A 16,344-nucleotide genomic window follows, 5' to 3' on the forward strand; every position below is an offset into this window, starting at 1 on the left:
TGTGTGTGTGTGTGTGTGTGTGTGTGTGTGTGTGTGTGTGTGTGTGTTTGTGTGTGTGTGTGTGTGAGTGAGAGTGAGATTGAGTGTGAGTATGTGTGTAAGTGAGTGTGTGTGTATGTATGTATGTACGTGCGAGTGAGTGTGTGTATGTATGTACGTGTGAGTGAGTGAGTGAGTGAGTGTGAGTGTGTGTATGTATGTATGTGTGTGTGTATGTGTGTTAACCTGTTGCCATAGATTAAGTAGTGTTTTTAAAGCAAGTGTTCTAATAGATCTTCGGTTTCCTCATACGATTTCGACGTTAGCCATTTTGATGTAACTTTTTTGCAGTCTATAACTTTTGGCGTATATTTCTAATCATATATGTATATTTATCACGTATATTTCTTATCAGAACAGAATTTATGAAATTCTATTCATTACATTATAGAATAATGTAAAAAAGAAGCCGTGGTAGCCTAAGCGCCCAGACACACGACGCGAAAAATTTTGTGCGGCCGCCGCGCCGCGTGGTATCCACGCTTTCACGTACATTAATGACGATTCTAAATTCTATTTACTAGGCAATAACATTTAAATTCCTCGGAATATTACAACTGCGCAGCCTCTCATTTAAGTTACAACTTAAAAGCTAAATAAGTAGAGCGTAGTTTGCCATGATATGACAGTTCGATCCCTGAACACGTGCACGCGGTCGCTGCGCGGCGGCGGCGCGGCGTTAGCGCGATGAAATTCATTTCGAGTATACTCGCTCTAATGGTTTGACCTACCACCATTTATACAGAGAACGTGGGTTCGAATATCGCACCTCGGAATTTATGTGGGAAATTCATTTTGAAATTTACCATGAGCTTTTCGGTGAAGGAAAACATGCACGTCGAAGAAGGTTTACAGCCCTCTGAAAACGTGTGAAGTCCCCAACCGGCATTGGGCCAGCGTGGCAAACCATGGCCTAGACCCTCGCCTGAGAAGAGGCGGCAGTGGGACCTTTAAATGGGTCGATGATGACTCGTTATGTCTACTTAGGTGGTTTGAAATTATCAACTCAAATGCCCTGTGAGTGGTAGATGGAAAGGTTATTAAGTTATGTATTTATTAACTTTTTAGTTCCTGTGGTTTTTAGTACTGTTGGCAACTGGCGGGTGCAGTGACTCGCTGACAGCGACGAATAATTTAAACCTTTGTCAGTCGTTGTCAGCGGGCCGCCAAAGTTTTACATTTTTTTACCCACGGAAGAAAGTATTTATGTGGTCTGTGATGTTACCAAATTGTGAATTATATTTAAATATACTATTTAGCATTTTCGTGGTGTTATAATGGTCCGCTGGTTCGTTAACATTGGTCTTTCGATTCGATAATACGCTACGTACTGACGTATTACCAAATCGAAGGACATCACATTTAATATAATTATCAATTTTGAATTTTGGGCACTTGCCTAAAATTAAAATTGATATTTTTACTTGTCAAATTTTTTTCCGACTATATGGTAAAAACGCGTTCAGCGACTAAAATTGACAACGATGCGGCTGCGAACATGCCCGACAGCGCTGTACCCACCTCGTTTCAAAATCAGCATGTGTCGCATGCTCAAGTAGTTTCGCCTGTTCTATGCTCTATTTTTTCGTCTGGTCCGTGCTCTGTTTCAGGCGTCTCCAGCAAGCACCCATCGTTGCCTCAGAGCTGACGAAGTACCCATCGCTCCGCGGCAACCATACTTGCACGCAAGCTTGCAAAGTACTTCATATGTGTATGTAGTTGCATGTACACTACCTATTATGTCGGTTTTCTTATTTGTTTATTTATTTATCTATTTATTGTTGAGTAAAATATGTATTGTTGTCAGTGGCTCACTCGCCCGGGCTTGCTGAAAATCAGCGCCACGAAACGGTTTAAATAAAAACTTTTTTGTGGCTAAAGCTGAGCAAGTCCCGATTGCACCCGGCGCGACACGCATGACGGTGAATTAATACTGCATTATCAATAATTTATTTTTAAAATTTTTTTTCATTTTATATTTTATTATTATTGTATCACTATTTATTTTAGACTCTCGCTTCTCAGAGAGCCTAAAAGATTAATTTTGAATGTTATTATTATTATTGTTCCTCTGTTATTTTGTTTATATGCGTGTCTGTGCTTGTATAATAAACTGTTTTCTTTCTGTCTCTCTTTAATTTTTTTTTTCTTTCTGAGCACCGTCGGCGTCAATTTAAGCGAGTGAAAGAAGTGATGGAGTTAGAGTTGCAAGCCACCTTAGCTGCACTTGATGCTTAAGGCTCACAAAGTCATACGCAGGGCAGTCTATGTTCTATAAACATATTAAGCACACAATATTGGGTTCAAAGTGTCAGGGACTCTCTCCCTGGTGCCCCGGAACCAATCGTAGGTTCGATGCCAAACGTTGTCCAGGCCACCCCCTCGCCGTTTCCAGCGACATGCTTGGACCGCAACGCCTGGCGGACGCGTTGCGGGGACTCGTGAAGCGGTGGACGTACTTCTTCACACTACGCAGGAACCAGATGAATTTCTACGCGTACTTGAGCGAACTTACGCTCGACCGGAACTAGTGATCGCCCGAGAGGTCGCGGAACTTCGTTTCTTTTACTAAAGTGACATATCCAGAGCAACTTAATCATTTTGCAAATAAGGTCAGTAATTGCGTTACTTCTATCAAAGGCCTCAAACAGCAGGAGTACCTATTCTCTCCGGAAATAGAAATCAGAAATCAGAAGGTTCGCCGATTTCGTTGCGGACTCGCAACACGAGGGTTGTTCTAAATTGGAAATTCTCTCTTTATTTCTACTTAGAGAGGCTGACAGACTAATAAAGTTCACATATATGCCAGACCTCATGAGCCCCTTGGCAACACACGCTGTCAAACCCCCTATTTCTAAACGGGAATCAATTCATGTAACGTCAACTAAAATTCCTAATACTTCTATTTGTGTCTTTTGCCAGCAAATACACGCGTCAGTCGCTTGGCCAGATTTTAAATCGCTGAATGTAGAAAACAGGCAGTCTTGCGTACGGGAAGCCAAAATTTGCTACCGTTGTTTAAAAAGCGACCCCCATTGGTGGAACGCCTGCAAGGCAAAACGGTGTGGTCTATAACTATATCTTAAAACCTGTTCAGCAAACGTCAGGTGACTTAATCAAAAACCTTCTACATCGCAGCAGGTCAAAGAATGTAATGACCGTTCGGTGTCCAACATAAATATTACAGAAACTGTCGACCTATCCTGCAATGTTTCAGCTTCGTCTCAAAAATGCGCACGCCCTCGCGCGCTAAAGCCATTATGGAAACAGCCTACTCTCACCAGGAGACCGTTCAGCCCATGTGCAAAAAGCACCCCATCGCTGTCAGTAGTAGGTGATATTATTGTAATCGCTCACTTGCCGACAACACCTACCAGCCACTAATTAACCGTGCTCTGCACTAGGTCCCGGGATGTTGGCAACTGGCTGGGGCAGTGGCTCGCTGACAGCGACGAATAATTTAAACCTTTGTCCGTTGTTGTAAGCGTTCCGCCAGACCTTTACATTGTTTTACCAAATTGTGAATTATATTTAAATATACTATTTAGCACTTTTCGGTTCGTTAAAAAGTACTGTGGTTGTTTTCTTGGACCTTGACGCTTATGCCTAAAACAGATTGAGTCTTTAATATAGGCTAGGTCAAAGTACACACAATTAACGTGAGTGTATGAATTGCGTTGAAAAAAACGGGCTGTAATTACATGGCTTTTTTTGCTTTTTCTACGTATTCACATAAAAATTTAAACTTATTTTTGGTAAATTTATTGTAAAAAGTCAAATACCAAAGATTGCTGTTTATGATGTTAGTAATACAGTTAGTAATATATCTAGGAGGCTATTATTATTTTAGAATTAACCCTGTACATACATATTTATATAGGAGTAAGGTTCGGAGCAAATCACTGGCAGATGTGCCCAGCAATTCTAACTTTACGAGAGTGAACAGGAGTATTTTTTTTGTATGAGGAATCGTATTAATTGAACTTACAAAGATGACACTTAGAACAAATATTCTATAATGTAAATGGTAAAACACTAATATAATATTTTATAAAAATTTCCCCTGAATAGGGGTGAAATGAGGTGTTACAGTTTGTATGGGAATTTTTAACGCGTGGTGCGATTTATTTAAAACTTGGTTTAGATACTTTATATATTTATAAACTAGATAAACATGTGTTTCAGAGTTTTTCGTAACAATAGATTAGGTACCTCTAAATAGAGGTACCTAAGTTATTTGCAAACTTCAAAGTTGGTATAAATCTTCAAATAATAAAAGTTTAATAATGACTTGAGTGAATCCAAGTTTGTATTGTTTTTTAACGCATGCTCTGATTTGCGTCATACTTGGTTTGGAGGCACGACGCCGGATGAAAAAAATTATGCAGTAAACCACGAGGGCATCAGCTGCAATGTATTTAAAGTCAACCAAAGGTTTTAAGTCATCGAATAAGACAAATGAAAATAGCGTAAAATATACTTAGTTATTTAAGTGGTTGTGGTTCGTAACTTACGTTAACATGAATACGAAACCTCTTCGAACTTCAGTATCTGGAGGGCGTACTCCAAGATCACAGAAGAGCAGCCGTGTACATTGTATTGTGTCATGCTGTAATATCTTTCTCCATCTTACGTTTGGTCTCTGTAAAGAAAAAGTAATGTAAAAGGTCGATCCTTACGTTGCAAGATTCTGTATGAGCCCCAGCTAAGTTTTTTTTATAATAGCAAGAGACGGAACGAACAAGTTGTATAACAACAACAAGGCGATAAGTGACACGCTATTCTATAAGGCTTAATTTATATTGCGGCGGAACGGAATGGAAGCGAACTTTTGTAACGATTTTGTACAGAGCATAATGAACTTTGTAGCTAATTGAGTAACGTACAAACTAGATACGAGCCAAAAATCACGTCGCGCATCTTCCGCGGAATTCTCGCGCATGCTCGAGAATACTCGCGCATTCGCGAGAATTCCGCAGCTTGTCAGCGACAAGTGGCGCGAATGCAGGCGCAGTGTGACGTTAAACTTCGACGAAATACTACAGTTTCAAAGCACGATTGCTGGAATGCTCGAGTATTCCAGCGACCGCGCGCGCCTTCTCTTGATTGACGTTTCCATTCCATTCCGCCGCAATGTTTAGCTTTTAGAACCTCGTAAACGATCAAATAAACCATAAAATAAGTTTGACAAACTCGCCTATAGTTCACAATCGGTCATCTGTTTCTACAGTCGTACGTACCGTACCATCAGTAATATTTCTTTGTAATTTGTGTTATGAGTAAGAAAGCAGATAAACCGTTTCTGGCATTAAATCTAGCACTATGTACCTATTAAGAAAAAAGAAATAGACGTTGGTCTAGAGAATGGTTGAAATTAGGACACAAATATACCCACGAAAATTTGTTAATAGAAATATTGCGCACAGAACCAAATCAATATACAGAATCTAGCAAGGTTTGTCAAGCACGCCGTCAATCTACATTTCCTTCAAATACATAGATTATTTGACAAACGCGGCAGACGATCAAAAAGTTTGACAAACACGTAAAATTTGACAAATTATTTCATCGTTTACGAGGCGCTTAACAGTTGTAGTGTCGCACAGAGTTTTAAATTGCAAAGATCTGAAGGTCACTGCAACTGCGCCCGTCACCCTGAGATATAAGTTGACAAGTCTCATGTGCCTGTAATTTCACCAGCACCCTCTACCCTTCAAAAACGAATCGCAGAAATGCTCACATTACTGTTAGGCGGGAGGAATAGATAAGGGTCGACATACAATACCGCGATGCGACGTCGCATCGCAGAAATCTACGAGCTCGCATGACGCGTCGCAAGAATTTGCACATCGCGCATTCCGGCAATGTTAATCTTGTTTGTGTTTTTTTCCTATATTTTCTTATCAATAACAGCAGTGCAACCATTGACCTACAGTGCAACACGCTTTTTACGATCCACGTCGCTAACTAGTTTAAACCATACGTCGAGCACCGTTGACGATCATCGAAGTAATTGTGACCCGAACTGTGGCAGTGAGATGCCTTGCCGTACGAAATCGTATCGCAGCAATTCGCGTCGCATTTTTCTGCGTTGCGCATTCGTATCGCGCCTATTCGCGGTTTTGTGTTTCGACCCTAAGGTAGCAGTTAGTACTTCCCTGGACGAACTTTTTCACAAGGAGCTCTCCTGCTATCAAATATTACTATCGTTTGGCGTATAGATATATTATGTCTTTTAATTTGATAACATAAAATATATAAGATTGTATAAGATTTTAAATAAAACACTGCAAATCTCTAAAAGACTTCTTTTTTGGTATCGCAAACAAAATTTATTTGACACGAAAAATGTTCAACAAAAAAAAAGAAAAATTAGGCAACCAAATATTTACTTTGCCGTACAAAATTACTTCATTCAACAAATGTGTAAAAATAATTTTCTGATACAAAATCTTTGTATCAGAAAATTCTTTTTACACATTTGATCCCATCAAAAATATTTTACGTAGCATACTTAGCTTAGCCTAATATGCTCTTGTGGATTAAACATTAGGGGAACTCTTGAACCAAGTTTATCCATCTAAAAATATCTATTTTCATCTATAAATAAATCTAATTCGAGTATCTCGGAATAATTTACTTAATTTAATTTACATTTTACCAATGTGTTGGTTGAAAATCGCTACACCGCGGACTACAGATATAGGAGCAGACCTTGTACCTACCTACATGCAATGGCGGTATTTGATCCCAAAAGTATCACTACTCAGTTGTGACATAGTATTATAAGACAAATACAGAGTCGCCTACACCTTGCTCGGAGTGAAGAATTTTATTACTTTAGTTATTCCTTTAAGTTGAAAGCATAATTTGAAAAAAAAAACTGTATTCAGCACAGAATTCTATTGAAATAACCTTTTCATCATACTTGTACGTAAATAGTATGACTGTGCAGATTAACTTGACTATAATGTGCCAAAAGCACCCTCGGGCCTTTTTTCTTCTCATTACAGCTATGGTATGAATGAGAAGAAATAAGGCCCCGAGGATTTTATTTGGGGCATTATAGTCAAGTTAGCCTGTATGCAATCATATTGTTTACATGCAAGTGTGATGAAAAACATTGTATGTTTCACGGAACTTCGAACTCGACTGCGAAAGCCCGCAGTCTTCGACTTCAGGCTTCTAATAGTCTCGTTCGTAATTCTTTGTTTACCGCCCTTAATAATACACAACGTACGATTATGGGAGTATGATTATGAAAACGAAATTCAATTCTGAATAGTGAAGCACTTTTGTTCAAATAACCATAGAAGACGACTCTCGTTGTGCAACGCGGCTTGTACATATGTACAACGAGAGTCGTCGTTTATATAAAGTTACATTACTCGTCTTATTATACTACGGTATCGATGTCAATATATCATGTGACTTTGCTGCTCTTACCGTCTTTTGTAAGTTGACATCCCTTTTGAACAACATCCGTAGCAGTTTAGGCGCTTGCAAGGCTTGGTAATCTTTTACCAGAAGGTGGATGCAGTATAACACACCGATCAATAGTGCTAGCAGGATTATAAGCCTGGAATATTGAGGAAAAGGTATCTTTAACAGACGGAATTTTCGTGACGTGAAAAACGAAAAAAAAAATGTATTAAAATGTTTTATATACTGCATCACTCTCAGCTTAAACCGTATTTTACACTAAAATAGTCTTAATACACTATAATGGCATGTAATTCTTAGTTAACTTAAATTTAAAAAACATAATTTTATTCTTGCTCTCAACAACTGTTGTGTCCGAAGAGTCTGAAGATTTGTGACACGGTTTATACCTAGTATGGTCTCCAGTCCCTTACAAAGGTCTTTCAGTTACAAGTTCTCTTTGTAAGTTAGCCATAAGACTATTACTTTAGTGGAAAACCTTTGTAAAGAGGCAATAAAGATGATGATGATTATTATTATTAATTTCATTATTTTCAGCTTGTTATCATAATTATTATTATTATAGTTATAATTTTTAAATTTTCCCAACTAACAGCTTTTTGGAACAATAGATTGTTAAAATTTCGTTACAGCGTTTCTTATATTACAGGACATTTTTTGATTTTTTATTATGTAAGTTCGCTAAGTAAAAAAATAAAGGACGTATAGATATATTTTCCCGAATATATAGTAAACTATATATAAAAAAATTGGTACCGCTACATTTTATGTCCTGCCGCTATTGTGCAGTATATGCAAAGTTTTTAAACTAAAAATGTCGAAAGTGCAATAGGTTAGCTTATATTAACTATATTATTTCTTTATAAATATACAATACTCATTTACAAACTTGAATATAATTATGTATAATATAATATAATATAAATATAGCCGCATTTATTTTCCATGAGTTTGTACGAGTCCAAAGGTTCCGCGGCGGAGTGTCGCGCTCTTGTGGTATCTGCCTCTTTACAACAAATTTTTCCGTGAATACTAAGTAATACAATACCAACAAAAAACTTTTATAACAAATCAATTTTCAACAAACATTTAAAATCCAGTACAAACAATAAAATTTATCATGGTGTTCGCGTGCTGTATTGAAATAACCATTGTCATATGGTTACATATTGTTACCGTTACAACTTACACATTGATTTTTTTTATAATATCAAGTGACGGTAATGGTAAGCTGTACACCTGTCCATAACAGTTGCAGTGCCACTCAGAGCTTTAAATCGCAAGGTCACCCTGAGACATAAATTGACAAATCCCATGTGTCTGTAATTTCACCAGCACCCTTAGCTTTCAAAATCGGAACACAGTAATGCTGATACTACTGCTTGGCGCCAGAAATAAGTTTGGTCACAGTACTTCCCTGGACGAACTCTTTCACAAGAAGCTCTACTGCTATTAAATTGGTATATCTATACCAGCAAAGCAAATTGGTATCTTGGTTATGGGACTTATTATGAAGGACTTTAGAATTTTTATTCTTCAATAATTTTTATTTATTTTATTTATTTTATTTATTTATTAAGGATTGCCAACAAAGTTTACAACTTAACGTATACAAAACAATAAATACTTATTAATTAACATATAGTTGCAACTTCAATTATAGGCAACCACAGCATGCACTTACATGTATATTTAAATGTACAAAAAGAAAAATGTCTACCAATAAAATGAAATTAAAATTAATAATAATAATAATAATAATAATAACAATTTAAATCCAATAATAACAATAATAAATTAATTAAACCTAAGCTAAAGCTACAAAATTGTTCTTTCCTTAAATTTATATAATGTATCACAAAATATGTCAACAGTTTCATCTTCACCGGACAGTCGATTATATAAACTAGATAGGCGGGGGACTGGCGAATGCTTTCCTACATTCGTTCTACACAAACGGACATGAAATAAAGGACGCGGCTGTCGAGGCGGACGTGGGGGTACTCGCAAACCAAATTTATTGAGAATAGACGGACAGTCTATCATGCCGTTCATAATTTTATGTAAGAAACATAAGCCTAAAGTATTTCTCCTACCATTCAAAGTTTGCATGCCAAAGTGCTCAAGTCGGGCACTGTAACAGTTTACGTCATGAGGCGGCCTGAAGCGGTACGCCAGGTGTCGTAGAAACCTTCTTTGGACTCTTTCAATTCTCTCAACATGGACTCGGTATGTTGGGGACCACACAACGCTACAGTACTCAAGCTTACTTCTGACATAGGCATTAAATAGTAATAAGGTAGTGGAAACCTTCCTGAACTCCTTTCCATTTCTAAAAATAAATCCTAGTGATTTGTTAGCAGCGGCCAGCATACTGTCAATGTGAATAGAAAATTTAAGCTTGGAGTCCACCACTACACCCAAGTCTCGTATCTTAGAAACTTCTTTAAGAGTTTCACCTGAGATATTGTACTGGGTATTGAGAGGTTTACGTTTTAATGTGAACTTAATATGGAAGCACTTACACGAATTCAGATACATTTTATTAATGTGACACCAATCAATGAGTCTATCAATATCAGCCTGCAACAAATCAGCATCATTGAGACTTTTAATAACACGCATTATTTTAAGATCATCAGCAAACAAATAGCAAATCGAGTTCTTAAACAATCTTTCAATGTCATTAATGAATATAATGAAGAACAATGGCCCAAGGTTTGAACCTTGCGGCACTCCAGAGCATGAAATAAAAGGATCTGAACTATAACCATCAATTACAACTCTAGAACACCTGTTATTTAAATATGATTGACACCACTGAAGTAGGGAGTCCCTAATCCCGAAGTGAGCTAATTTGTTTATCAATATACGATGATTAACTTTATCGAAAGCTTTGGAAAAATCGGTATATATTGCATCTACTTGTCCTGAAGTATCGACTGCCAATGCTACATCATCAATGTACTGGGATAGATTTGTGTCCGTAGATCGCTTCTTAATAAATCCGTGCTGATTCGGTGATAGTTTATTCTTGACATGCCTAAACATATGACTATATACTATCGACTCAAAGACTTTTGCTACGGTGGACAATATAGAAATAGGCCTATAATTCGTAACCAAGTCCTTTTTTCCATTTTTGTGAATTGGCACAATTCTAGCACGCTTCCAAGTGTCAGGAAATATTCCCGTAGTAACAGACTTGTTAAAAATTATGGTCAATGGGACTGCTAGTTGTTCAGCACAATTTGCAAAAAAGACTGGCGGAAAGTTATCAGGACCTGAACCTTTACTTAAATCAAGATGCTTGAGCTTATATTCCACACAGTGAGATTCAATCACTAAATCCGGAATCGCATCCATCATGCCCACCTCATCCAAATCAACATCACCACCAGTATCCAGTTCGTACACGGAAGAAAAGTGAGTTGCAAACAGGTTACAGATCTCACCTCCTTCATATCCTGTAGTGTTATTTAGAGACATAGATGGCGGATAATTGGAACCGTTCTTACGCTTATTTTTAATATGTGTCCAGAAAAACTTTGGATTGCTGAGTATTAACGTTTCTATTGAATTAATGTAATTTCTGTAACACTCCCGCATTAGGGCATCGCAGTCTTCGCGCAAATAATCAAATTCTATCTTGTCGAGCCGATTCCTGTATTTTTTGAATTTAACATGATACTTGTATTTAAGCTTTAGTAAGTTTATCAAAGCTGGCGAAAACCAGACTGGATATTTATTAAGTTTAGATTTGCAAGATAATGGTATACATTCTTTAACAATTCTATCCAAATGCTCGTAAAATATTTTAACCATATCATTCACATCAACACACCGCTCATATAAATCATTCCAGTCAATTTTACCCAGTTGCAGATTGATAGCATCATAGTCAGCCTTGTGAAAGTTCGGTTTAGGTTCTGTATTTGAATTGCGAGGTTTATTAGGAATTGTAGTGATTTCAATGTCTATGTCCAAAGGGGGATGGTGTTTGTCAATATTTCGCAGTGGTCTAGTACATTCATAAATCTTAATGTCTGGCATGCTGCTTAAAACAAGGTCAAGAATGCGATTGCCGCTGTTTGAGACATGGTTAAGCTGAACAAGATTATTTAAAGACATGAAATCTATGAAACTCCCCCTCAAAGAACAATTTTCATAACCAGTTGGTGAACTGTGGCCCCGATCAACATCAGCTTTCCATATTATTCCTCCCAAATTAAAGTCACCCACAATAATTGTCTCACCATCACTCTCACAAGCACCGCACGACTTTACCAGGTAGTTGTCCAAAATAGATTGTGATACCGGAGGAGGCAGGTAAACAGCACAAATATTTAACACTCTTGATTTATTTAATATAATTTGAGTCCAAACATCTTCGCAATCACTCTCCCACTCATTCATTCGTCGCGATAAATACTTTTTTAAAACAGCGATTAGAACCCCTCCTCCCCTCTCTTTAGAACTGCACATAGGTGAGCTTTCCCTGTCCCGCCTATACACATCATACCTGTCATCAAATATTTCGGCGTCAAAAAAACTGTTGTTTAGCCAAGTTTCTGTGAAAATAATAATATCGTAGTTATTTCGCAATATTTCCTCACGAACCTGTACGTTATTCAATCTAAGGCCTCTAACGTTTTGATAGTAACATATTAAATTGTATTTAGTTAGTATCATATAATTTACAAATAATACAGCGTCCATGAGTGCGAACTGCAACAATCGGATTAGAGCGTTTATACATTCTTTGAATACAATATTTAATTTAATTCAATTTAATTTAATTTAATTTAATTTAATTTAATTTAATTTAAACTTACAAATTTACAAAATTAATAATATAGATTAATTCATTAGTTAAGCAGATGTAGCAAAACAAACGAAAAAGAGATATATCTAGACCAGACAAAAAACACATTCAATGCAGTGATTATTCATATTACTTTAATTTTGACAAACACTCAATGGACTTAATCAGCACGTACTGCGCAGATTCATTCTTACGCAAATACACGTTGCCACCCTTAACCCATATAAACTTGAAATTAAGTTCCTTCGCCTTTGCTCTGGCCGCCGCGTGAATACCTTTCATGGTAGGTGATAGATGCTCACACACAAATATTGGGCGCCTATCACCTGCGATTCCCAGGTGACTGCTATTTAGCTTGTCGGCGTTCGTAGCGGCTTTCTTGTTAAATGCAATGGCGGCCCCCAAGAACTCATTTCGTATCCTGGGGCAACTAAACTTTACTACAGTCGAACGCGGGCGCGTGCTGTCTTTATTCAGCTTCGAAACTCGCGTACACAAATGTATATCAGCTTCATTGATGTTGCAATTGATAACTTGTGTCAGCTGCTTAACCGTCTTGAACAAGTTTTCAGTTTTAAACTCCGGAATGCATTGTATTTCTACATTGCAGGATCGCGAGTGCTGTTCCACCTGAGATAAGCGACCACTAAGGTTGGTAACAATAGATCTCAACTCGCTATTTTCGGATTCCAAACAGGTTATAGCCTTGGCGTTGGCGTTGAGATCCATCTTCACTGCCTCGTATTTCCTTTGCAGACCAATAAGAGTCTCATCCAGCCTAGTCACACGATTAAGTATTTCGCTTGTCTGCAAGTCGATCTGACGCAGAATATTAGCTTTAAAATCATCCAATAGTGATGACATTTCTTCACGCATGATCAGGCGTAAATCCATCTCACTACCCTGTGATAAACCGACGACACTTTTGTTTTTGTTACGGTGTGTAATATTGGTGAACTCGGCATCAAGCGACCCGCGTACTGGTGTATCGGCTAGATTAATTTTAGGCTTCTTGCTAATACATGCTGGGCAAACCCAGGAAATCTTAAATTCCTTTGATAAGTCTTTGAAGAGTCTCGTTGATTTGCTTTTCCCCTCAATACAACCATAATGGTACATTATTCTACATTCAGAGCATTTTAGACTGTCCGTGGTGGCAGCATTCGGACAACAACCATATTTCAATGTTGTTGACATTTTTATTTTTTATTTTTATTGTTTTTGTGTCTATACGTTACGCTCTGTAATATCTAAATCAAACTTGTGCTCAATATGTTATCTTTAACACAGGGAGTAATCGTTACATTTAGTTTGCACTAGAACTGACGAGTCACTGGTATTCGATAAGTTGCAATTCGCACCCTAGGAGCTATATATTCATAATTTTATTCTCACTGCATCGTAATAAGCACCGAGCGAGATACCGCGCGTAGATGCGCAACGGACACGAGATGCGGTGCGTAGCGGTCTAGGCGTAGGCGTAGGAATAATCATTGACTTACAAAATAATAATCAATGTTTGTTTGAAAGAAGGCGACAAATTTTTATATATTTTGAAAGGGTGACATGCCTTTAGGCGTCGTTTGTCAACTGACGTTACTCGCCTTTCGGGGTGCCGATAAGAATTTTGTTGAATATTTATGGGATTAATGGGATTAACCAATTTTTTAACTTTCACTAGCTTTACTTCACGATTCGACGTGATTTTTCTGATGTCGCTAGCTATATAGACTACAGCTACTCGATTCTAGTTTACTCAGGGCTCAAAATGTTTTTCAATGTAATTGAATCTCACCAAGTGACCTTTTGTTCTTTTAATACAATCGTTCTGAGCCGAATTAAACTTTTTGTGAAACTCAAATTGAAATACAAATAAGTTATTATTCAGTAATAATTTTGAGTTATACTGCTCCTTCCAATTTATAATTTTGTCTTATTTTATAGGTTTATTAAGAAACTAAGTCCTTTCTTTCGTTTCTGGAGTGGATATGTTGATATACAAAGTGCTAAATATAGGTTTTATTGATCCGAGCTTAAAAGCAGCCACTAGTAGTTGTACCAACTTTAATCAAAAGGTTCTCGCTAGCTAGCTCACGTTCTCAAGTTTATTTCAAATTGAAAGAGATGATTTGTATACTTTGAAAATATTTTTTATGGAAATAAGTGTAAATAGCGGAGTTTTTTTTAAAAAAGGTCATTACAATGCTTGGTGAAGGTGATACTGGATTGAAATATTTTATTTCTGAATTGAAAGATATTTTATATAGATAAGTGATTTAAACCTAAATTGGTGTTGATGCTAACTAGAAGAGTAGAGAATGTTGTAGCAATTTTATAGGGACAGATTTCTTTGGAAAGGACGCAATGGACGGTTTTTTCTTTTATTAGCTGATGCCTCGTTCGTCGGCTAACGAACCTATCGGCTGTTTTCATAGCTTATTCCGTATGTAAGTGTCTACACTGAAACCCAAACAGTTAAAATAGTTTGATATAACGGGCGACTACATCTCCTGTGTTCTTAAGATGTCCCCTATAAATGACGTTTGTCTTTTATAAGGTGACATCTTGGGTGCAGAAATCGAACAGTGTCCAACCCAAATTCATCTTTTCAAATCGTACCCAGATCTTCCTTTTAAACTGACTTCAAGAAAGGTGGAGGTCTACACCCTGAGATATAAGATGAGAAGTCCCATGTGCCTGTAATTTTACAAGCCACTCTTCAAAACAGAAACACGTAACGCTGACATTACTACTTGGCGGCAGAAATAAGTAAACTGGCAGTAAATCTCTGGCCGAACTCTTTCACAAGGAGCTATACTGCTACTATGAATTATGTTGTAATCTCACCTTGTTGTTGTTTCTATATTCCGGATTCAAGTGTTGGGAGAGTACTGTTAAAATGTGGCAACCCCCTTACATATGTTACTAGTATTCGTTAATTCTCTCTGCTCTCTTGTAATATCGGTCTGCCTATATAACAGCTCTCGTCTCAATTTAAATAATCGTGTAATTATTACAATTAAATATATATATGTAGATCATTGTATGTGTGAGGATAATAAATAGAGTTCAAAGTTATAAGTACTTTGTTTAAGAATTCATTATATTATATTATTAGGTATATCAGACAACATCACACATGTTGCACTGATCCCAAAATTGGTAACTAAAGCACTTTGTGTTAAGGAAATAGGAAACAACGACGTTACCACAAACACCCAGATTCGAGACAATATAGAAAAGTTAATTTCCCTACATTGACCCAGCCGAGGACCGAACCCAAGACCTCAGAGATGGCGACACCATGAAATTCGGTGTGCAAGCCACTCGACCACGGAGGTCGTCGAATCCATTAAAGTATAACTTGCGTTGTATTAGCAAAATATAATTTACCTACTAACAAACGTTACTCTCTAGGATTTTGCGCATTAATTCGCATGATTTAATATTCAAAATTGAGCTTAACTTGTGAAATCCACTGTTCAAAATAGCAATATTAAATAATTAAAGCTACTCTATTATTTAGCTAAGGTTATCATCATTTACTTAATGGAAATAAGTAATGCAGCTGTTAAACTGAGAAATTGTGCGTTTTTTGTTATAACAACATCCTTCTGTAACATGTAGGACTAATACATATTTAGACGTATAGGAAAATCTGATTGAACCTCTGAGCTTTTATTATGACACCAAGAGACGAAACGAACAAGTCCTGCGCCTGCTGGTAGATAAGTGATACGCCTGTCCATAACAGTTGCAGTGCCACTCAAAGCTTTAAATCACAAGGACCTGAGGGGCACTGCCGCTGCGCCCGTCACCTTGTGACATAAATTTGTCAAGTACCATGTACTTATAATTTCACCAGCACCTTGAAAACCGAACGCAGTAATGCTCACATTACTGTTTGGCGGCAGAAATAGGTAAGGTGGCAGTAGTACTTCCCTAGACGAACACTTTCACAAGGAGTTCTACTGCTGCACGTAGTAAGTAAACTTGAAGGTCATTTTTGCACCAAGCCTAAAGTTGAATAAGTCGAG

General features: G+C 37.3%; 1 protein-coding gene across 2 annotated transcripts in view; it reads right to left on the reverse strand.

Annotated features, from left to right (window-relative positions):
• The window catches only part of LOC113226988, a 61,368-nt gene that overhangs the window by 14,196 nt on the left and 30,828 nt on the right, over nucleotides 1-16,344 (reverse strand). For both annotated transcript variants that reach the window (XM_026459840.1, XM_026459839.1), the window contains 2 exons: nucleotides 7,486-7,618; nucleotides 4,554-4,681 (listed from right to left, as the gene is read on the reverse strand). In XM_026459840.1, the coding sequence (XP_026315625.1) occupies nucleotides 4,554-4,681; nucleotides 7,486-7,618 (261 nt within the window). The remainder of the gene's footprint in view (nucleotides 1-4,553; nucleotides 4,682-7,485; nucleotides 7,619-16,344) is intronic.

This window comes from Hyposmocoma kahamanoa, unplaced genomic scaffold (genome assembly GCF_003589595.1).
Source record: "Hyposmocoma kahamanoa isolate Upper Pololo Valley unplaced genomic scaffold, ASM358959v1 202, whole genome shotgun sequence".
Classification (NCBI taxonomy): domain Eukaryota; kingdom Metazoa; phylum Arthropoda; class Insecta; order Lepidoptera; family Cosmopterigidae; genus Hyposmocoma; species Hyposmocoma kahamanoa.